A 26,004-nucleotide genomic window follows, 5' to 3' on the forward strand; every position below is an offset into this window, starting at 1 on the left:
TCACATCGCCACCACCATCCCCATCACTTTCATTTTCACTTTCACTTTCACTTTCACTTTTACTTTGACTTTCACCATCACATCACCATCATCCCACATCACCATCACCATCACCATCGCCATCGCCATCGCCATCACCATCGCCATCACCATCACCATCACCATCATCTCACTTTCGCCATCACTTTCACCATCACCATCACCATCACCATCACCATCACTTTCGCCATCACCAACTACCGCTGTTACCATCACATCACAATCAAATCACATCAATAATCACATCACATCACCATCACCTCACCATCATCATCACCATCACTTATCCATCACTTTCACCATCATCATCACATCACATCACATCACATCACCATCACTTTCGCTTTCATTTTCACTTTCACTTTCATTTTCACTTTCATTTTTACTTTCACCTTCATTTTCACTTTCACTTTCACTTTTACTTTTACTTTCACTTTTACTTTTACTTTTACTTTATTTTCACTTTCACTTTCACTTTCATTTTTACTTTCACTTTCATTTTCATTTTGACTTTCACTTTCACTCTTACTTTTACTTTTACTTTTACTTTCACTTTCACTTTCACTATCACATCGCCATCGCCATCACCATCACCATCACTTTCACATTGCCATCACCATCACAATCACCATGACTTTCACATTGCCATCACCATCACTTTCACTTTCACTTTCACTTTCACTTTCACTTTTACTTTTACTTTCACTTTCACTTTTACTTTTACTTTTACTTTCACTTTCACTTTCACTGTTACTTTTGCTTTTGCTTTTGCTTTCGCTTTCGCTTTCACTTTTACTTTTACTTTTACTTTCACTTTCACTTTCACTTTTGCTTTTACTTTCACTTTTACTTTTACTTTTACTTTTACATCGCCATCGCCATCACCATCACTTTCACATCGCCACCACCATCCCCATCACTTTCATTTTCACTTTCACTTTCACTTTCACTTTTACTTTGCTTTCACCATCACATCACCATCACCCCACATCACCATCACCATCACCATCGCCATCGCCATCGCCATCGCCATCGCCATCACCATCGCCATCACCATCACCATCACCATCATCTCACTTTCGCCATCACTTTCACCATCACCATCACCATCACCATCACCATCACTTTCGCCATCACCAACTACCGCTGTTACCATCACATCACAATCAAATCACATCAATAATCACATCACATCACCATCACCTCACCATCATCATCACCATCACTTATCCATCACTTTCACCATCACCATCACATCACATCACATCACATCACCATCACTTTCGCCATCACCATCACCGTTACTACCGCTGTCACCATCACCAATACCTTCATCATCACCATCACTTTCGCCATCACCATCACCTTCACATCACCATCACATCACCATCACATCACCATCACATCATATCACATCAACACTACCACTATCACAATCACCATCACTACCGCTATCACCATTACATCACATCATCACTGCCGCTATCACCATCACCATCACCATCACTACCGCTATCACTATCACATCAGATCACATCACATCATCACTACTGTTATCACTATTACACTATCACTATCACTTTCATCATCACATCACATCATAATCACTACCGCTATCACTATCACTATCACTTCCATCATGACCATCATCATCACTTTCCACAGACCATCACCACCATCATCACCATCAAGACGTTAAGCATTGGCCTCTTCCCGTTATGGCCCAAATAAAAACTATACAATGCTGCCGACTGTTTGCAGCAAGACGTACACGACCCCGACTTCTACTGTCTCGCTACAGCCAATTGAATTAACATTACAACACACGACAGTAAGAATGATCGCCCCAAGCACTTTGCTGATAATGCAATTTTTTATCGTTTAACTTGAGAGACAGGGACACCTATCTATCTAATTCCTGCATCATCAACAACATTAAGACAGATGCGAATAGGTTCATCTTCCCTCGGTGTTATTTGCGTCTAACATTGCCGAATTATCGACATCTCAATATTGATTGTTTTATTATTCGGCCTGATTACTAGTATGTCTCTAGATTTGTCAGCATCATATCTTTGCTCTCGGGCTTCACAAAATGTAAGACGTCATAGGCCTTCATTACTTTTGGCTTTCCGCTGACAAGCCGTGATATTATTGCACTATTGTTCAAGCCATAGTTAGACCGACGAGAATAAACTACGCTGAATGCTACGAAGACGAAGGTTAGCGTTGTCTAGGAAATTAATAAAACTGTGATGATGATTCTTCCAATTTCAGTGACAGTTTTGGGAAACAGCCTCTATGTAATTCAGCATTGTATTACTGGATCAACTGTGGGTTAACTTATCAGCAACTGGCCGACTGGCCGACTGACGGACTGACGGACTGACAGAGCTGACTATCTGACTGACAGACACCTGACTGACTCTCTCACTGACTGACTGACACCTGACTGATACCAAACTGACTATCTGACTGACATCTTCCCGAGGCAGGGAGTTAACTGACTATAACAGTCCAGTTTCTACTTTTAAGTCAGTTAACTCTCTTGCCTCGGGAAGATGTCTGACTAACTGACACCTGACTGACTCTCCCATTGACTGACACCTGACTGACTCTCACTGACTGACACCTGACTGACTCTCACTGACTGACACCTGACTGACTCTCTCACTGACTGATACCGAACTGACTATCTGACTGACATCTTCCCGAGGCAAGGGAGGTAACTGACTATAAAAGTCCAGTTTCCACTTTTAAGTCAGTTAACTCTCTTGCCTCGGGAAGATGTCTCACTGACTGACACCGAGCTGACTATCTGACTGACTGACACCTGACTGACTCTCTCACTGACTGACACCTGACTGACTCTCTTACTGACTGACACCTGACTGACTCTCTCACTGACTGACACCTGACTGACTCTCATTGACTGACACCTGACTGACTCTCTCACTGACTGACACCTGACTGACTTTCACTGACTGACACCTGACTGACTCTGTCACTGACTGACACCTGACTGACTCACCCACTGACTGACACCTGACTGACTCTCTCACTGACTGAAACCTGACTGACTCTCCCACTGACTGACATCTGACGGACTCTCACTGACTGACACATGACTGATTCTCTAACTGACTGACACCTGACTGACTCTCTCACTGACTGACACCTGACTGAGTCTGTCACTGACTGACACCTGACTGACTCTGTCACTGACTGACTCTCCCACTGACTGACACTTGACTGACTCTGTCACTGACTGACACCTGACTGACTCTCCCACTGACTGACACCTGACTCACTCTCCCACTGACTGACACCTGACTGACTCTCCCACTAACTGACACCGAACTGACTCTGTCACTGACTGACACCTGACTGACTCTGTCACTGACACCTGACTGACTCTCCCACTGACTGACACCTGACAGACTCTGACACCTGACTGAAACCTGACTGACTCTCTTACTGACTGACACCTGACTGACTCTCTTACTGACTGACACCTGACTGACTCTCTCACTGACTGACACCTGACTGACTCTCTTACTGACTGACAAGCATTCAGGACAATCACGTGGAGTTTAATCTTCTCCCAGCGACCCTGAATGCATTTGCGACAGTTTATTTCTCAAAAACAAATATATAAACAAACAGTCACTGAACAGTTAACCTAAACGGTCCTCCGATACACACTGAATTCACGTGCATCGTAAAAGTAAATCCGCGAAGTAAATGACATTGTTCGTGTAGTTGAACTACACGACCGACAATCCATGAAGGGTTCTTCAGTCTATTATTTCAATTGTCCAACTTCTTGTGGATTCCGGGGGCACGGGTGGCCCAGTCGTCTAAGGCGCCGCGATTCGCTGTGCAGAGTTGCGTCCCTGGACACGCCAGAAACCTATGATTGTGGGTTCGAATCCCGGTTCGCCCCGATTATGTTTCTAGGTTTGTCAGCACCATACCCGTGCTCGTGGGTTTCACCGAAGTGGTAAACGTCTGAGACCTGCATCACTTCGGGCTTTCCTCCCACATTAAGCTGACACGCCGTGATATAACTGGAATACTGTTGAAAGGGGCGTTAAACCCAACTCACTCACTCACTCTTGCGGATTCCAACTCCTTTGATTTGAATGTCTCTCTCCTCATACACTGGTTGACCCTATGAGCTATCTGAATGCAGACACTAAGGGTACTGTTAAGCTGACGATGAACGTATTGACCCAATAAACCATCTGAAGCCATTCAATACACTCCAGATAGTCCTGCCAATCTGAGGAAAGAAGTACCTGCTGACCTACGAAACCTTACATTTCGAACCTTTCATTTCGGCCTATATCTAAGACAGGAAATCGGAATCCTACTGCGAAAAGCAGCAGTATTTATTGCCACAACAAATTATATTCAACCTTTAATCGTGTATTGAAAAGGCTTCCTTCATTGACAAGTGAGAATCGATCTCCCCTTGATTAACGGGAGACCAATGAGACCTCACTATCAGATGACCCAATCAATGGATCGCCACTCGTCTGATAAAAATAGTTAGAGATAATTTCAATTAGTTGACAGAATTGCAATCTTCTGTGGTCGCTGCCGACGTGTAATTGTAGGCCACCAGATATTCGGCGACCAGATGATGAGAAGTACGATGTTGTTCGCCTACGAGCGTTGACCTCTGTGACGTTGTAATTTACAGACATAAGTGATGCGCCTGCCGTTAATGACCTGAAAGATTGAAATGTCGCATGCCTTTATGTTCGTCGCTTGATCTTTGGTTTTAAATATGAATGGTGATGGTTTCACGGCATTTCCTGAACGTGTTAAATGACAGCCGTTTTTGGTAAACGAGCTTGGGATAAGTGGTTGTCATAATTCATCATTCGTCGAGTATGCGGGCTTTAAATACTGGGTATTACAAAGTGGGCGAGGGATGTAGAGGTCAGATGGCCATGATGCAACGGAGTACGAGGGGCGTTCAATGAGTTTTGCAACTTCAATATGACCAAGTTGCAGAATATCTTTTGCACTTTTATTTTTCAATATAATCTCCATTCACCTCAATACACTTATTCCATTTGTCCTTCAAGCTTTTAGTACCACTGTTATAGAAATCCGCAGATTGGCCCTCTAACCACGCCCCTGTGGCAGCCTGTATGTCCTCGTCATCCTGGAGACCCGTGAAGATTCCGGGGTAGGAAAGGTCTTCAGCTACCCATACTTGCCGTAAAAGGTGACGATGCTTGTCGTAAAAGGCGACTTATGGGATCGGGTGGTCAGGCCCGCTGACTTGGTTGATGCATGTCATCAATCCCAATTGCGTGGATCGATGATCATGAAATTAACACTGGAATGTCTGGTCCAGCCTCGATTATTTACAGACCGCCGTCATATAGCTGGAATATTGCTGAGTGGGGCGTTAAACAACAAACCAACCAACCACGCCAATCGTTATCCTGGAAGCGTCTTCCACGTTGGGCAGATTTCATTTGCTGGAACAGGAAATAGTCACTGTGGGCTGTAAGGTGGGCTATTTAACTGTTCGAATCCAAATTCACATATGGCGGCCTGTGCAATTCCCGACTTGTGAACCGGAGCACATTCATGATTATTTCATGTCGGCTGTTTTGATGACAAGGGCATACATTTTTACATTTTACACTCACCCTCGCAATGTTTCTGTATATACGGAAATATCAGTCTTCCGCTTTACAAATTGAATTTAATCTGCCGAGATCATAGCTCGGGCCCAAACAACAATCTAGCCTTCCCGAGTAACATCTGAGACCTAACATTTACGTCTTTCGAGAATGTTGAACAAATTGCTGCCAATTCCGTATAAGCAATTTGAATGGATTGTACCCTGGGGATGTCAAACCAACTAAAGACTCCCCCGCACCTAATTTAGATTGTACAGCAATTCAGCTGCCATATGAGGGTCAGACGTGACTATTAGGTGGCCGGGCAACCTATCGATCTGCTCCTTGTTACGGCGAGACTGTTGGGACAACACTGATCCTTGTCTTCTTCTTGTCTTGTCTTGTTGGTTGATTAACACCGCACTCAGCAATATTCCAGCTATATGACGGCGGTCTGTAAATATTCGAGTCTGGACCAGACAATCCAGTGATTGACATCATGAGCATCGGTCCACGCAATTGGAATACGATGACATGCATCAACCAAGTCAGGGAGCCTGACCACCCGATTCCTTTAGTCGCCTCTTCTGACAAGCATAGTGGCCTTTTAAAGCAAGTATGGGTTGTGAAGACCTATTTTACCTCGGACCTTCACGGGTCGAAATGATGAAATAACTGATCCTGAATGACGCGTCTCTGAGTGATGGAGTGAGTGAGTGAGTGAGTTGGGTTTAACGCCGCTTTTAACAGTATTTTTCCAATCATGTCACGGCCTGTCAGATTGATGATGGGGAAAAGACTAAAGTGATGCGGGTCTCAGACATTTACCACTTCGGTGAAACCCACGAGCACGGTAATGGTGCTGACAAACCTAGAAACATAATCGGGTCGAACCGGGATTTGAACTCATGCAGGTTTTCGGTACATTCACGTACGTTTAAATAGATGTATATTAAAGATTGACTTCAATATTATTTTTTACGTTCTTGGAGATATAAGTGTGTACACTGGTTTTTACTCCATAAACACAATAGCAAATCGAAGTCAATCCTCAGAAATAAATACGTCAAAAATAATAACTTCACAGGCTTTATAACAAAACAATTGATAAGTATGGGATCCCAGAAGGGACATTGTCGCATTGTCTCCCTTACAAAAACAAGCAAAAAGTGTCAAACTGAACCAAAGCGAAGACAATGCTGCAACGCGGCATTTTGGCCATTTGTCACATTTTCGCTTTGGACAATTTGTCACTTGCTTGCTTTTGTGAGGGCGACAAATGCTACAACGCGACATTGTCCCTTCTAGGATTCCATAATTCATTGACATCGTTCAGCACAATAATACAACACAACCATCCCCACACATCGTAATGATTGAAACACGCCACAATTTCACTGAAGACCCGCAACAAACCGAATGAGTTCGTCCTAAGTTTGCTGCGGTCTGCCTCATGTACTGTGTTGTGTTCCACTGAAAATGTGGCGGGTTTTAATCATTTCGGTGCACACTTTATGGGGATTGTGTCTTGTTTGCACATATTCCATAGTTTTTGGGGTGGGTGGGGGTGGTGGAGGGGTGGTGGAGGGGTGGGGGAGCACGGGTGGCCCAGTCGTCTAAGGCGCCACGATTCGCTGTGCAGAGTTGCGTCCCTTGGGCACGCCAGAAACCTATGATTGTGGGTTCGAACCCCGGTTTGCCTCGATTATGTTTCTAGGTTTGTCAGCACCATTCCCGTGCTCGTGGGTTTCACCGAAGTGGTAAACGTCTGAGACCTGCATCACTTCGGGCTTTCCTCCCACATTAAGCTGACACGCCGTGATATAACTGCAATGATGTTAAAAATCGGCGTTAAACCCAACTCACTCACTCACTCACTTCTTTCAGAAGGCAGCACAGGTACAAACTCCCATTCACGATCATTTTACACTGTTTCCGATCTGTTTCGATCTTGACTCCTCAAAAGGCCTCACTATCAGTATTGGAAGAAGACCTCTAAACTGTAAAAATATCTGGTTTGGGGTTTTGTCTTTTTAATGTTGTTTAACGTCGCACTTAGCAGTTTTCCAGTTATTGAGCATTGGTCAACCCAAGCAACCAGGGCCACCCATCAATGATCACTCAGTCGCCCCTTACGACAAGCATAGGTTGTGCGGGGAATATAGATATGGATATATAGAGAAAATATCAACAGGAACCAGACATTTGTGTTTGTCGAAACTCCTTAAAGCACAATTTAGCACTCTGGATAGTTGAATATTATATGCTTATATACCTGAAGAAATCTCCTCGGGGTATTAAAGGCAAGAGTATCCACTAGTTTATGTCAAAGTCTAGTTTTCACTTTGATACTCGAGCCTCCGGAAGATGATCCTGACATTGTCCACAGAACAACCATGCATTGTTCTCCTCCTGATGACGAGCGACCATGATGAGGGGGGCTTCAACCCAGGTACAGATTAGATCGTGTGTGTGTTTGTCTCATCGGCGCACTGGCGACTTGATGACCAAGGTCTTCCTGTCCATGAGAGGATGTTGCAATTGTGTTGATTTCCCTCGAGTAAAGTTTGAAACCTTTCGCAGCACGTTCAGTAGAGTTCAACAAGCACTTGTGAGGTTTGAGTGACAGGTAACAGGATATATGTCGATTTTAAGTGTGTACGTGTGAATAATTCCAGACCATAAGGAAAGGACCAAACCCAATTCCGACCGTCCTCCACGTAAAGGACGGACCATTAGAATTGTTGGAGACAGAATATTCTTCCATCAATGTGTCCCTCGAAAGGAGTGAGTGAGTGAGTATGGTTTTACGCCGCTTTTAGCAATATTCCAGCAATATCACGGCGGGGTACACCAGAAATGGGCTTCACACATTGTACCCATGTCGGGAATCGAACCCAGGTCTTCGGCGTGACGAGCGAACGCTTTAACCACTAGGCTACCCGACCGCCCCCCCTCGAAAGGAAGAGCCGAACAGGTTTAGCGTCTTTCATAACACAGTACAGTAAACTACGGTTATAACGAACTCAAAGGGGCCACTAAATTTAGTTCGTTATAACCGTAGTTCGTTATAAGCATATTTACAAGATAAATACAGAAAATGGACGGGACCAAAAAAAAGTTCGTTATATCCGTCAGTTCGTTATAAGCGTGTTCGTTATAAACGTAGTTTACTGTATTCTTTTATAAATCCGCTGTGCAAGTAAACCTGCTCAAACATTGTATCGGTATCGTATCGCAAAATGTCAAATGGTCGGATGTAACGAACGCCCAACGGTAACATTAAGGTCTAACTGTTTCAATTCAGGTTTGCTGTACGTGACATCCAAAACAGGTTCTTCTGTATTTGTTCGTGTATATCCATCACCCGCCTGTCAAAATTATTTAAAAGTATTTCCCAGCTCAAAAAATATCTTTCTCTGTTTTATATCCGCCTACGCCAGTCTAATGTATTCATCACCCCGCTCTGGAGAAATTAGTTTGAATCTCTCGTGTTATAAATAATCCTGCTTGTATTTCTTTGGAAGGCATATTTTTTCTTGTCACCTTTTAAACTATCTTAACACCGTGTGTCAGCCGTTGGTCTCGGATTATACAACAGCACAAAGACGAAGCTGCTCGTTCTTGAGTACAGAGACCGCCTCCGTGGTCTAGTGGTAGAGCGTCCGCCCGGAGAGCGGAAGGTCCGGGGTTCGATCACCGCCAGCGTCATACCAAAAGACGTTAAAAGATGGTACTTGTTGTTACCCTGTCTGGCGCTCGGCATTAAGGGCTAAAACGAGGACTGGTCGGCTCGGAGTCAGTATACTGTGTCTGAGTGGGGTATTCATGTTAAACTGCAACATGGTATCTCATTGGGCTAGCACTATAAATCGGCATTAGTCCGAACTAATACACGCAGCTATATAAGTGCAATAATCTTGGACGCGACGTTAAACCCCATTTCACCTCATCTCATCTTCTTGAGTACATGTCCCATTGGCAACGTTTCGCAACTCATAACGCTTAAGGTCAAGTCCACTTTAAGAGTACATAAAACTTCCTTCTGACAGACCATTTATCATTCGTAACTTAATACTATGATGTATGTGATGGTTCAAAAACTCTTGCTTACTATTATTCCGGAATGCTTTGAGTCGGAATTAATAGATATCGTATGAATTCGTTACTTTTTTAGTCTTTGCAAGAAGACATAGGAATCAAACGTCTGAGCATGGCATGTACTAGTATTTCATTCTTTCCAAACATTTTGCGATCCATTTTCAATGTCAGGTTTCTAGCTATTTTGATTTTAACAACGTGAAATGCTTTATGGCTTACTTATTGTTAAAAACTGACGTTTGAAGTCGTATGACTGCGTATTAATTTCTTTAAACATCATGTTACATGCGGTATTTTCCACAACAGCTTTCTATCTTTGCAAAAACAAAATTATTTTTGCATTAATCTTTAACAAAACAGCATACACAACATTACTTTTTTCATTTTTCTGGAAAAAACCCCAGCATAAACAACAATTGTTTTTCATTTGAGCGTTCACTTGGTGCATGGAATCGTGCGCATTTAGTGAGTGAGTGAGTGCAGCAATATCACGGAGGGGGGACACCAGAAATGGGCTTCACACATTGTACCCATGTCGGGAATCGAACCCGGGTCTTCAGCGTGACGAGGGAAGGCTTTAACCACTAGGCTACCCGACCGCCTCTCGTGAGCGTTTAAAAATCGACAGCTTTTGTTCAAACCTTAAGAGAGGAGATGTAATTGTTTTTCATTTCCGAATTATATGATGTTCTTGCCGTTACATAAAACAGTGTTACCTGCATAAACGAATACTAAAACAAACCTGTCAGCATCTGGACCTGTCACCTCTTATGGACCGATGCTCATGTTGTCAATCACTGGTTTGTCTTTCCCAGACATGATTATTTACAGCCGGTCGACATACTGCTGAAATATTGTTGAATGCAGCGTTCAATAACAAACTAACAAGCAAATAATAATAAAAAATATAATAAAGCGTCCTCGTGGTAAATGTGCCTCCAGCACGCTATTGCTGGTTGTATGAGGCGACTGAAGTGGGTACCCGTATCCTGATTTGAATATATCCCCAGCACCATATGCTGGCCGTAAGAAACGTCTACAGTAGACTACGGTTATAACGAACACGCTTATAACGAACTAACGGATATAACGAACTAACGTTTTAGTCCCGACTATATGCTGTAGTAATGCTGTATATATGCTTATAACGAATTACGGTTATAACGAACTGAAATTAGTAGTCCCTTTGAGTTCGTTATATCCGTAGTATACTGTAAATGAATCAGGTGGTCAGACTCGGTGACTTTGTTGATGGCGTGGATCGTTGCTCACAATATCAATCTCTGGATTGTCTGTACCAGACTTGATTATTTTCAGACCTCCGTCATATAGCTGAAATATTGCGAGTGTGGCTTTAAACAACAAACAAACACACATACATAATGCAGTGCTCACTTCAAAATATCGTGGGGCGGTCGGGTAGCCTTGTGGTTAAAGTGTTCTCTCGTCACGCCGAAGACCCGGGTTCGATTCCCCACATGGGTACAATGTGTGAAGCCCATTTTTGGCCTCTCCCGCTGTGATATTGCTGAAAGTGGCGTTAAACGATACTCACTCACTCATAATATCGTGTTCAGTCCATGTAACTGACAGCACGCTGATGACGGAGCAGGACGCCTACTAACAATTGATCTGAGAGTAGGTCTAAATTCAGCTTCGATGTAACGTCTGTCTTCGTTAGTGTTATCAATGAATTCGATATCTCTGGTATAAAAATACCACTTGTCAGATTTGCCAGAGGACAAAGGATGGAGACAAACCGATGCTAGTTCGGGATCTGCAATGCTGTCAGGCTCCATCAGGATCCGCCATTAAGTCTTTGAGTGGCATGTTGAAGAGATACACATAAGAAGCCATGGATGTCAACTTCTTTATTACAAGGAACACAACGTTTCGGAGTATATGCTTACTCCTTCATCATTCACCTGGTGAAGGAGTAAGCATATATTCCGAAACGTTGTGTGCCTCGTAAAAAGACGTCAATATTCATAAATGATCTATGCTGAAGTATTGTGTATTAGTGAGTGAGTTGGGTTTAACGCCGCTTTTAACAGTATTCCAGTTATATCACGGCGTGTCAGTTTAATGTGGGAGGAAAACCCGAAGTGATGCAGGTCTCAGACGTTTACCACTTCGGTGAGACCCACGAGCACGGGTATGGTGCTGACAAACCTAGAAACATAATCGGAGCGAACCGGGATTCGAACCCAGAATCATAGGTTTCTGGCGTGCCCAAGGGTCGTGCCCCCAATGTCTAGTATACACATGTATATGTAACTTCTCCTTAGTTCTATGTAGTTTCATGGTATTAGAAGGAGGGGCGCGGTGGAGAGAGGAGCGGTCGGGTGTGTGTGTGTGTGTGTGTGTGTGTGTGTGTGTGTGTGTGTGTGTGTGTGTGTGTGTGTGTGTGTGTGTGTGTGTGTGTGTGTGTGTGTGCGTCTTCTATTCCGGACTACAACACGCATGAGTAGTTTAACACCGCTATGAACATCACATGATACTTGTGAAGATCCGGGTTAGAAAAGGTATTCGGCGACCCATGCTTGCCGTAAAAGGCGACTATGCTTGTCGTAAGCGGCGACCCATGCCTGTCGTAAGAGGCGACTAACGGGATCGGGTGGTCAAGCTCGCTGATTTAGTTTGATGCGTGTCATCGTATCCCAATTGTGTAGACCGATGGTTATGATGTCAATATCAGTCAGTTCGTTATAAGAATGTTCGTTATAAACGTGGTTTACTGTATATATATATATATATATATATATATATATATATATACTGTAACACATGGCGATGTGTATCTGGTGAACCCATCGGTTGGGTATTATAACTTTTCCGGGAGTATATTGCAGCCATGACCAGTAATTGGTGAATCGAAACTTTCCAAGAACAGAATTCTAAATAGAGACTAGTTGATTGTACCTTTCCGAAAGACTTCTTCAATTCACCCAGTGACCTGATTATAATCATCTAGCTGCTATTATAGGATGTACACTTGGTGCCCTGATGAAGGATCTGTAGTCATCAGTGATGCAGCATTTCCAAAAGAAGGCACCTACCCACAATTAGCTACAATTTAGCGTTTCTGTATTCCTCGTAAATTTGTTTCCCTGATGTGGACGAGTAGATTGATTGAAGTTCAAATATATCGGACCAATGTTGACAAAATCTTTATGCTTGGAAAATATAATCTTGACGACGAATAAGTTTAAGTTTTACTTAACCCTCCAAACAAGGCAGTAAGTAGGCGGTCGTCATACAAAGGTTACATACTGAGGGACAAAAGAAAGTATATCGAGATTGTTTTTTAAGTAATTGAAAATTGAAAGAATTGTTCTGTTTATGTCTGTTTAAGCATTACACATTCCCGCGGTTGGGTAATTGTGTGTCAAACGATATTGATTCATTGAAGAATGGGATTAGAAATGAATTTGCAACCACATCCTACCATGTTTTTAATGCTGCAAATTTATGCCGAACGAAGCAGGTTTATTGATTTTCAACGACAAGTTGTCGAAGATACCCTCCTCAGTTGTGTATTAAACGAAATTTGTTTAATTTTTAAAACTATTTTAAAAAATCAAACCATGCAGAAGTATTCTTCGAGTCTTGACGAAGTGCGTGTTTTGGATACATAATGTCGATAACCTAATTATATGTTCAATAAAAAATCAAACATATTAGAATTATATTAGAGATCAAGGTTGCATTGGTTGTTGTACATTCAGGGATTCCGATTCGGACGGGTACCGTTTCCAAAGACGTTTTCATGTACTAATGTACAGTAAACTACGGTTATAACGAACTCGAGGGGACCGCTAATTTGAGTTCGTAATAACCGTAGTTCGTTATAAGCATACATGCCACATATATACAACAAATGGTCGGACTGAAAAATAAGTTCGTTTTATCCGTCAGTTCGTTCTAAGGGTGTTCGTTATAAACGTAGTTTTCTGTATTTTAAATCAAATTCATTTCAGAACTCGTTTTAATTTATTTACATTACCGGGTTGGACATTAACATGACCATGTAGCAAGCATGTTTGACACACATTTATCATTGTTGTGAGACGGTAAATCAACGGTGACAAGAGTACATGATAACAATGACGAAAATATATTTTATTCGAATATTAAATATTACAAAAAATATTTTTTTCTAGTTAAGTTATCATCGAATATCAATCAATGACCTATTTTGGAACCATGATTGTGTGTGATGGCAAATAATTGTGAAAAACCTGGTGCCAAAACGATGACTGACAGATTATAGTATATTACAGCCATTAGGTTATATTATCCGTTCCTCTGATTCCGGAATGATCGATGGTCTGGCTCTGTGGCCTGAATGCTGAAAGCGATCGTGTCGTGCTTCCAACTAAAAATGTGAGCATCAGATATTTTATGAACCGCTGTGATATAGCTGACATATTTGTAACTGTGTTGTAAATCTGAAAATCACTTATCCATTCGCCCCTTTTGGCGATTCCCAAAACTCTGAGATTTAATCATTTAACAGATGGAATTACACTTTTAAGAAGGTTATCTGAACTTTATCTTGGTGGAATGGTGAGGTGAAATGGGGTTTGACGTCGCGGTCTGAGATACCATGCCGCAGTTCAACATGGATACTCCACAGAGCGCCAGTCATGGAAGGGAGTGACAACTATGGTAATTTATGTTTGCTCTAATTTGAAATGTGTTAAATCTAATTTGAAACCGAAATAATCAGACTAAAATCAAGTGACATCTAATCTTCGTTAAAACAGCTGGGATGTTGTAATATATGATGTATGACTGTATATCTTGAAATTAACGCGAGCGTGAATTAAATACGAAAAATGCAAGTGGCCTTTGCTCTCATTAATTATCAACTCATTTATGTCCCCAAAAAGTATATGATAAAAAATCTTAGATAATAATGCATATTTTCATACGCTCTCATGGCGAGCACTGTCAGCACCATACCCGTGCTCGTGGGTTTCACCAAAGTGGTAAACGTCTCAGACCTGCATCACTTCGGGCTTTCCTCCCACATTAAGCAGCTGGCACGCCGTGATATAACTGGAATACTGTTAAAAGCGGCGTTAAACCCAACGCACTCACTCACTCACTCACTCATTCCTACCGGGTACCCATTAACTACTTGGTTAAAAGACGCCATTTTGGAACAAAGCCCCTTACACCAAGACAGAAAGACTAACGAGCACCATCCATCTACACTTTGCATTAAAAATATTAAGCTTTATAAAGAAATTAATTTTTAAATTTAAACCCCTAATGATTTAATTTAACAGTGCAAATGAATTGTGATGGACGCATTGATGTAGGACCACGCAATATAAGGACATCCTGCGCCGTATCAACAGTTTGCATAAATGTATTATTGATAGTATCGACAAATGCTTTTAACATTATTAAACACGAACAATTCTATATTTAAGAAAAGAAATTGTTTATTGTGACAAATAGATAAAAACGTGTTTAGTTAGGTATGATCATCATTTTTTGAGATGCCTCGATATTTAATTGGTGACGTCTCACCGCTTCACTTAAGATAATACGACTAATAAAATGAAGCGCTTAGAGCCATAAGGGGCAATGTCATGTGGAGTGAGTGAGTGAGTATGGTTTTACGCCGCTTTTAGCAATATTTCAGCAATATCACGGCGGGGGACACCAGAAATGGGCTTCACACATTGTACCCATGTCGGGAATCGAACCCGGGTCTTCGGCGTGACGAGCGAACGCTTTAACCACTAGGCTACCCGACCACCCCTCAATGTCATGTGGAGTCTGTTTTGAGAAAAGTGGTGAAAACACATAATATTGTGAATGTTAAAGAACTTTTTTTCACCGATAAATACCCAGAGGCATCCTGACGGCAGAGATATAAATGTTGTTATAAAAAACATCCCAAAAAGGAAATAAACTTACGTTTTTAATTTGTGTGAGGGTGGAAAGGGCCAGTGTCTGTATTTTTGCCTTTTTTGGCCCTCGGGCATTTGCATGAGATTTATGTGAGATTGATAAACTACTACTGAAAGTACAAACACGTGCTATTGAAGTACTTTTAAATGATTTAAACTAATGCCAACTTTGTTGAAATAGTTGAAATATGATAATAAGGTTCCAAACTTTCAAAATCTCTCTCAGGTCTCAACCACACACAGAAATGAGAGCTGAAACGGCCACAATCTAACAAAGTGACTTTGTCCCTTTTGAAACTTGACTTTGGCCCTGTTAGAGAATTTAAAGTTGCTATATTTCAAAAACGCATCAATGAAAACATACAATATTTTTTCCACAGGTAGTCAAGAACTCATAGATGTTAATTATGCAATAGTATGCAAAAAGGTCCATAGTGCATTTTGGTCCCTTGTAGCTCTAAGCTCTTCAAATGTTGTTCTGTAACTCTCTGTCAACAACAGTGCACACTAAACACAAAACCAACAGACCCTCTTAACGTCTCAAGTGTGATGTGTGTGTTATGCATAGGACCGAATACGGAGGGAGATTTAGAATAACACCTCTCGGTAAGGAAACGATTTATGAATGAAGAACTTCAAATAGGAGCGACGTTTCGGGGTAGGTTCCAACACCGTTATCAAGCAAGTGATGTACAGGGTATGGTTGACAAGTATATATACATGTAGGAAGCAATGTTTATACATAGAGTGGATATCAGATGTAGTTCCACTGGAGTGGATCGTAAAAGGTGACTATGCTTGTCGTAAAAGACGGGTGGGGATGGGGTGGTCAGGCTCGTTGACTTGGTTGATGCATGTCATCGATCCCAATTGTGTGGACCGATGCTCATAATGTCAATCACTGGATTGTCTGGTCCAGACTCGATTATTTACAGACCGCCGTCATATAGCTGGAATATTGCTGAATGCGGCGTAAAACAACAAACCAACCAACCAACTGGAGTGGAGAAGCCTGTTTTGTACACAAAAGGGTAGTAAAGACAATAATCGGCGAAGTCAGTGACATAAACAAAATAGTGAAGCCAGTAATATAAACAACAGGATTATGACTAATGGGGGTCTTTGATGAGTTGATGGTACGCCGGGAGTATGTAACAACCTTGGTCACGGTTGATCGACGATTGGGGACGTTTGATGTTGATGGCTTCTTGTAGTTTTCTGAATTTGAAGTCTTTGGGGTTGGTGGTGAGGGCTTTGACTTTATCCTACTGAATGCTGTGGCTTGGGTTGTCATGGATATGGTTTGATAGAGCTGATTTAAAGTCATCTTTGGGGACTGAGCTTCGATGTTCTTTAATTCGGGTTTTGAGGGGCCTAGATGTTTCTCCTATGTAAGCTTGTCCACAATTGCACGGAATGTGGTACACTGCTCCTGATGGTTCTAGCTTGTGGCTGGACGGTGGTTTCACTGTGGCTCTTATTGTGTTCTGACACCTCTTGGTGAATAAAAGGCTTAGTCTGGTCTATGTCATTCCAATGACATCATGATGGAGTGATGGTTATGAGACAATTACAGTGTGTGCGAGACTTGAGTGTTTCACGCCACTCTTACCGTGTTATTATTCTACTCGTGAAAGCTATCATTTATATAAATGGAAGAGCATTGCCAATGTGGATCTGTAATGTATCATTACCCGATGTATCAAGGAGGGTGGCAAGGAATCATCACAGCTTTTAGCACACATCAAGCTGTATCGGGATACACCGAAAAAGAGATTGATATTTCTTGCATTTTACATAAAGTTGGTTGGTTGGTTTGTTGTTTGACGCCGCACTCGGCAATATCCCAGCTATATGACGGCGGTCTGTAAATACTCGAGTATGGACTAGACAATCCAGTGATTGATATCATGAGCATCAATCCACGCATTTGGGATCGATGACATGTGTCAACCAAGTCAGCGAGCCTGACCACCCGATCCCGTTAGTCGCCTTTTACGACAAGCATAGTCACCTTTTATGGCAAGCATGAGTGCGGCGTTAAACAACAAACCAACCTTATGTGTGTATTGTTTGGGTGTTAGTTTATGACCAGGCAGTCCATCAATCACAGGGGAGGCCTCGTGGATCAGACCCCAGCAGAAGAAAGTTTAATGTCATGTCCCATATTTTTTAAACCCCTTATGATGTAATTTAACATGATGATGGACGCATTGATGTAGGACCACGCAATATAAGGACATCCTGCACCGTATCAACAGTTTGCATAAATGTATTATTGATTGTATCGACAAATGCTTTTAACATCATTAAACACGAACAAATCTATATTTAAGAAAACAAATAGTTTATTGTGACAAATAGATAAAAACGTTTTTAGTTAAATATGATCATCATTTTTTAGAATGCCGCGACATTCAATTGGTGACGTCACACCGCTTCACTATAGATAATACGACTAATACAATGTTGTTCTGTAACTCTCAGACTGAACACAAAACCCACAGACCCTCTGAACTTCTCAAGTGTGATGAGTGTATCATGCAAAGGACCGAATACGGAGGTAGATTTAGGTGAGGTAAGGTGAAATTGGGTTTAACGTCGGGTCCAAGATTATTACACTTATATAGCGACGTGCATGCACGTGTGTGTGTGGCTGCTTGTACTAGTCCGGACTGATGCCGAATTATAGTGCTAGGACACTGAGATACCATGCCGCAGTTTAACATGAATACCCCACTCAGACACAGTATACTGACTCCGGGCGGACGCTCTACCACTAGACCACGGAGGCGGTCAGGTAGATTTAGAATAACACCTCTCGGTAAGGATAAGATTTATGAATGAACTTCTTTATTTCAAATAGGAACGACGTTTCGGGGTAGGTTTCTAACGCCGTTATCAAGCAAGTGATGTACAGAGTATGGTTGACCGAATACGGGGGTAGATTTAGAATAACGCCTCTCGATAAGGATCCATTGATTATCTTGTCTTTACATGCGTGTATTGGTTAGGTGTTATTGTTTGACCAGGCATCAATCACTGGGGAGGCCTCCAGGATTAGGCCCCAGCAGAAGAAAGTTTAATGTCATGTCCCAGATTTAACGAGAATGTTTAGCCACTCGGTTGACCATGCGGAAGTGCAATCACCATTTGAGTGGTCATCTGATGGCTTCAGAATGAGTGGTCAGATCCATTCCAAATGAAGAATTGCCCTCTGTCTTCAGTGGCCTCACTGACCCACTAACCTGGTGACCGATCACCGACCCGACCGTCCCTGCAGATGTTATGAAGTGGACGATTGTGTAATGTGTTATCGCCTTTAGATCCGAGATCTTTGATCTCCTTCAGATTTAAGCATACGATTAAGAGTAATGGAAAAAACTATCCACAAGACTGTATCACAAGAGATTTTCCAAAAGTCAACTTTCCCTTTATGTTGAGCAATAGCTGCAGCTTCAGCCCCTGGTGTCTACATTTCGCAACTTTTAAAGGTTCAATAAAGCATGCTCTTTCGACGAATATATCAATGAGCGTCATACTTCTCTTGCTCAAAAGTTGTTTGATCAGGGTTACAACACTCGAGGGGTAAGTAAAGCTTTCAGAAAGTGTTATGTTAGACATGTGGAGGACATTTCCACGTTTGATGCATCGGTGATCAAAATCCGATGCAATTCCCAATTTCCGTGTCGGTCGAACATTTGACTTGCCTTTGCATGGATTTACGACAGGTGCACTGGTGTGGCAGGATAATCGTTTCGCTTACACATGTAATGCAATCACAAAGCTCCAGTCACAAAGGAATATCACTTCACAGAGTTGTGTCCCTTAGTTTGTGCCCGAGTCCAATGACCTAGGTCGTGAATTCCAGTTTAGTCCTACGTAGGATTATGTGGTCGTTAGCACCATGTCCGTACTCTTTGGTTTCATCACTTCTGTCATGATTCTTCCCACATGAATCTGAAAATTAAAGGTTCAAAGAGGGGAATAACTAACTCGTTCAACAGCAACAAACAAACAAACAAACAAACAAACAAACAAACAAACAAACAATCTTGGGTTTCATCACTTCTGTCATTCTTCCCACATAAAGCTGAAAGTTAAAGTTCAAAGAGGGGTAAACCTCACTCGTTCAACAGCAACAAACAAACAAACAAACAATCTTGGGTTTCATCACTTCTGTCATTCTTCCCACATGAAGCTGAAAGTTAGAGGTTCAAAGAGGGGAAAAACTCACTCGTTCAACAGCAACAAACAAACAAACAAACAAACAAACAATCTTGGTGTTTTATCACTTCTGTCATTCTTCCCACATGAAGCTGAAAGTTAAAGGTTCAAAGAGGGGAAAAACTCACTCGTTCAACAGCAACAAACAAACAAACAAACAATCTTGGGTTTCATCACTTCTGTCATTCTTCCCACATAAAGCTGAAAGTTAAAGTTCAAAGAGGGGTAAACCTCACTCGTTCAACAGCAACAAACAAACAAACAAACAAACAAACAAACTTGGGTTTCATCACTTCTGTCATTCTTCCCTCATGAAGCTGAAAGTTAGAGGTTCAAAGAGGGGAAAAACTCACTCGTTCAACAGCAACAAACAAACAAACAAACAAACAAACAAACAATCTTGGTGTTTTATCACTTCTGTCATTCTTCCCACATGAAGCTGAAAGTTAAAGGTTCAAAGAGGGGAAAAACTCACTCGTTCAACAGCAACAAACAAACAAACAAACAATCTTGGGTTTCATCACTTCTGTCATTCTACCCACATAAAGCTGAAAGTTTAATGTTCAAAGAGGGGAAAATCTCACTCGTTTAACAGATCTAGAAACAAACAAACAGACAAACAAACAAACAAACAATCTTGGGTTTCATCACTTCTGTCATTCTTCCCACATGAAGCTGAAAGTTAAAGGTTCAAAGAGGGGAAAAACTCACTCGTTCAACAGCAAAAACCACATAAACAAACAAACAATCTTGGGTTTCATCACTTCTGTCATTCTTCCCACATGAAGCTGAAAGTTGCATGTTCAAAGAGGGGAAAAACTCACTCGTTCAACAGCAACAAACAAACAAACAAACAAACAAACAAACAAACAAACATAAAATGTTACATGTAACACAAGGGCTACAGTTGGGTACCTTGGTACATCCCACTCACTGACCCACCTACCAGGTATTGTCGTTACATCGTCGTACGTGCATAACCCTTCTAGGCAAACAATGATACTTCAATAATATAATTGTACTGAAGTGTTTTGTTTTCGTTGAATGTCTTTTTAATGTACACCTCACGGCTCCCTTCAAGAACAGTTATGTAGCAAACAGAGGGTCATGTGTCCGCAGAAGGCAACGCTTTGCAGTGAAGAAAGTCAGTGATTTCAGAAACCCATGCTTGCCGTAAAAGGCGACTATGCTTGTAGTGAGAGGCGACTAACGGGATCGGGTGGTCAGGCTCGCTGACTTGGTTGATGCATGCCATCGATCCCAATTGCGTGGATCGATGCTCATGATATTAATCACTGGATTGTCTGGACCATACTCGATTATATTGCTGCCATGTCGATACACTACATTTCAGAAATAGCACGTTCCAAAGCTTAAAATTGAAAACACAGTTGGTTTGTCTCCTTAGTGATGCTATGATCAACTGGTGATCAATCAGCTGACTGATTTGTGTCCTTATAAACACATGCCTATGATACAGTCGAAGTCGTACAATGGATTCAGCAGAAATTTCTTATGATTATAGAAAGCGTTGAGTCGTTTATTTATATGTGTTTGCGTTCCTTAACAGTGATTAGATATATGTACATCAAAATACAGTAAACTACGTTTATAACGAACACCCTTAGATCGAACTGACGGATATAACGAACTTATTATTCAGTCCCGACCATTTGTTGTATATATGTTGCATGTATGCTTATAACGAACTACGGTTATTACGACCTAAAATTTTAGCGGTTCCCTCGATTTCGTTATAACCGTAGTTTACTGTACGCAAATTACGCATGAATACGTACACATATCTTAAACTTTATGCAGAATTCAATAATATTATAAAATGTATAATTAATATAATTGATACATAAAAGCTTGTTATTCCTGGTTGGTAAACGGCATAAATGTGGTTAAGAGTAACTAATAAATCCGAGCCTCTCAAAAGTATTTCCCTTCTCTCCTGTAAAAATACATGATAGACCCCTTTGCAGAGTGTCACCAGTGAAATGCTGGTGTTCTATTAATCAGTGCAAAATAGTAGCAGCAACTATATTATTGTCAACAACAACTCTATTTACGAAGAGGTCATCGCTGACGTCATATGACAAGACGTGTAAATTAGTCGGAAGGCCATGCAGCCATGCTTCACGAATTGCCCTTTTGTAAGTCTATATTCAGAACCCACTGAGGCTTATGACACATGTTCTGATGAGACAGTAAGCCTTGCTTTATATATAAATATTATATGTACATTATATTATATGTACACCGTAACCATGTAACATGAACATTCATATATATATATATATATATATATATAATAATAATAATAATAATAAAGTCCATGTTAGTCCAACATCTTCTTTATATCAGTTTCAGTTATTTATATGTCATTGTAAGTAACACTGAAGAGCTGTCATGTGACGGTGAAAGTACTATGTCTGAAACTGATATATATATAAAATGATAAAGTCCATGTTAGTCCAAAATCTTCTTTATATCAGTTTCAGACATAGTACTTTCACCGTCTCATGACAGCTCTTCAGTGTAACTTACAGTGACATATAAATAACTGAAACTGATATAAAGAAGATGTTGGACTAACGTGGACTTTGTTATGTATATATATAAAATACACAAGTTAAAGATAAGCTGTATAATTTACTCAACCGGTTTCACGAATGTGATTTTCAAGAGTACAGATATACCGTTACGCTGCTTTGACGTCACAGAGCAATGTATGACGTCACAGTGCACACTAACAATGTATGACGTCACAGTGCAATCTAACAATGTATGACGTCACAGTGCACTCTAACAATGTATGACGTCACAGTGTACTCTAACAATGTATGACGTCACAGTGCACTCTAACAATGTATGACGTCTAAGTGCACTGAAACAATGTATGACGTCAATGAGCACTCTAACAATGTATGACGTCACAGTGTACTCTAACAATGTATGGCGTCACAGTGCACACTAACAATGTATGACCTCACAGAGCCCTCTAACAATGTATGACTTCACAGTGCACTCTAACAATGTATGACGTCACAGTGCACTCTAACAATGCATGACGTCACAGTGCACTCTAACAATGTATGACCTGTCTGAGTATGAGTGTCGGAATCGTGGAGACCACCAAGTGTTCTCGAAAAGGAGAGAGGTGGCACCCGTCAGAAACAATGTGCTAAGGCAAGTCAAATGTTCACTTGAAAAAGACAAACATAGGAACACAGAACGGGGATTTTCCTCGGACAAAATGTTTATCACTGGTGGAAATGGCAATGCCCACCACGTGTCTGCCATGAAACTGTTTGAAATAATTACAAGACCTTGAATGATCAAACATCAAACATCTTTTGAGCAAGAATTGTAGCTCACACTCAATGAAAACATCACGCGCACATTTGTGTCCACCATGGCGCTTTCAACACCCCTTACGTTAAGAGGCGACTAACGGGATCGTGTTTGTCAGGCTCGCTGACTTTGCTCATGATGTCAATCACCGAATTGCCTGGTCCAGACTCGATTATTTACAGACCGGCGTCATATAGCTGGAATATTGTTGACTGTGACGTTAAACAACAAACAAACAAACATAACAGAAACACCAGTGACAACGTAGCACAAACATCATTGATGACGTCATACAGAGAGCATTATTGACATATTACAAGCGCCACTATTGACGGAGTGCAGACAATATTAATGTCATAATGCTTTATGACAAAAGTGACCTCTTAGCTTGGAAACACGATTCGCATTGTATACAGAAAACACTATTCCTACCTCCAGTTGAAGTGTTGATAACATATCAGAATAAGAATAAGATAATAAAGACAAATATTTATTCCATTCGTGACTGTATCCTCCTGACTTTTACGAAGTCGCATCAGAACTCATTCTCGCTCAGGAATACAAACATTCCGCGAGTCGTTGTGTGCAACAGTACGACACCCACACGGTTCATAACATAAACAATATGTAATATTTGATAAAGTATATTGCAGTAAATTACGTATATAACGAACACCCTTAGAACGAACTGACGGATATAACGAACTTATTTTTCAGTCCCGACCATTTGCTGTATATATGTTGCATGTATGCTTATAACGAACTACGGTTATTACGAACTAAAATTAGCGTCCCCTCGAGTTCGGCATAACCGTAGTTTACTGTTTATCAAAGGCGTGTTAAATATATCAACAAATGACACCAATATTTTCCTATATTTCCAATATGTAATATTGGATAAAGTATATTGCAGTAAATTACGTATATAACGAACACCCTTAGAACGAACTGACGGATATAACGAACTTATTTTTCAGTCCCGAACATTTGTTGTACATATGTTGCATGTATGCTTATAACGAACTACGATTATTAAGAACTAAAATTAGCGTCCCCTCGGTATAACCGTAGTTTACTGTTTATCAAACATCCCTCTTTATTCTTTCCAGGCGTTAGATAAATGTTTCCCAACCCGTATCGATCACATGCTCTAAACGTGTGACGTATCCTTAGTATTGACCACAATATACAGCTCGTTAATTACATTGACCGATGACTGACCGTCATAATGACGAATAGTGTTGTTTCGTTCAACTGGCTATCCTTAGACGATCTGTCACCGGACAGGAAGTACACACCTAATCGGAGACCCGCACGAAGCCCCGGAGCCTCCACTATTTTACAGGTTGACGTCATTTGGCAAAGGACATTGCCTTCGCTGAACTAAATGTGTCAGATAGGTGTACGATAGGTGGGAGACATAGTGACAACTTCTGAGCCACACAACAACGTACTGCGTTGATTGAGTTGGTCGCTAATTATTGGGGCGGGGTTATAGGAACGGTTTAGTTTGTTGTTTAACGCCGCACGCAGCAATTATAGGAACGGACTTCGTCCGTCCGTTTGTCCGTTCTTCCATCCGTCCTCCCATCCGTACTTCTGTCCGTTCTTCCATCCGTCCTTCTGTCCGTTCTTCCATCCGTCCTTCTGTCCGTTCTTCCATCCGTCCTTCCATCCTTCCTTCTGTCCGTCCTTCCATCCGTCCTTCCGTCCGTCCTTCTATCCGTCCTTCTGTCCGTTCTACCACCCGTCCTTCCGTCCGTTCTTCCATCCGTCCTTCCATCCGTCCTTCCGTCCGTTCTTCCATCCGTTCTTCCATCCGTCCTTCCGTCCGTTCTTCCATCCGTCCTTCCATCCGTCTTTTTGTCCGTTCTTCCATCCGTCCTTCCATCCGTCCTTCTATCCGTCCTTCTGTCCGTTCTTCCATCCGTCCTTCCGTCCGTTCTTCCATCCGTTCTTCCATCCGTCCTTCCGTCCGTTCTTCCATCCGTCCTTCCATCCGTCCTTTTGTCCGTTCTTCCATCCGTCCTCCCATCCGTACTTCTGTCCGTTCTTCCATCCGTCCTTCTGTCCGTTCTTCCATCCGTCCTTCTGTCCGTTCTTCCATCCGTCCTTCCATCCTTCCGTCTGTCCGTTCTTCCATCCGTCCTTCCATCCGTCCTTCTAACCGTCCTTCTGTCCGTTCTACCACCCGTCCTTCCGTCCGTTCTTCCATCCGTCCTTCTGTCCGTTCTTCCATCCGTCCTTCCGTTCGTTCTTCCATCCGTTCTTCCATCCGTCCTTCCGTCCGTTCTTCCATCTGTCCTTCCATCCGTCTTTTTGTCCGTTCTTCCATCCGTCCTTCCGTCCGTTCTTCCATCCGTCCTTCCGTCGAAATTTTCCAAAAAAGCTATTTAAAACAGAAAATGATCGCAAGTGAGTGCGAACATTGGTGTCGTAAAGTCATTTTTTGACAGTGTTCTTGCCCTTGTTCAGTGCTTTTCAACTTAGTACATACTGCATGAAATAGGGACAAAGAACCACTAAAGTTACATGACTGAAAGTTTGCATGCTTATGTAAGAGATGCTTGTCAAGACAGTTTGACAATTTTAAGTCTGCTGGTCAGGGATAAGGTACAATGTAACCTCATAAGTTTCCTCTTTTGCTCGAAACTACAGTAATATGTTAGGTTAGTTCTGACGAAGCTTAGATTTGGATC

At 41.7% G+C, this 26,004-nt stretch overlaps 1 protein-coding gene across 1 annotated transcript; it reads right to left on the reverse strand.

Annotated features, from left to right (window-relative positions):
• LOC139457187 (uncharacterized) lies at nt 1-25,664 on the reverse strand. The gene is made up of 5 exons (XM_071238607.1): nt 24,903-25,664; nt 5,489-5,540; nt 1,315-1,404; nt 1,018-1,185; nt 1-242 (listed from the first exon to the last, which is right to left on the reverse strand). The coding sequence occupies exons 1-5, from the start codon at nt 25,662-25,664 to the stop codon at nt 1-3; spliced, it is 1,314 nt and encodes a 437-aa protein (XP_071094708.1).
• Between the last annotated feature and the right edge of the window lie 340 nt (nt 25,665-26,004).

The sequence above is a fragment of the Haliotis cracherodii genome, unplaced genomic scaffold, assembly GCF_022045235.1.
Source record: "Haliotis cracherodii isolate W230 unplaced genomic scaffold, xgHalCrac1.p SCAF_12, whole genome shotgun sequence".
NCBI classification, from domain to species: Eukaryota; Metazoa; Mollusca; class Gastropoda; order Lepetellida; family Haliotidae; genus Haliotis; species Haliotis cracherodii.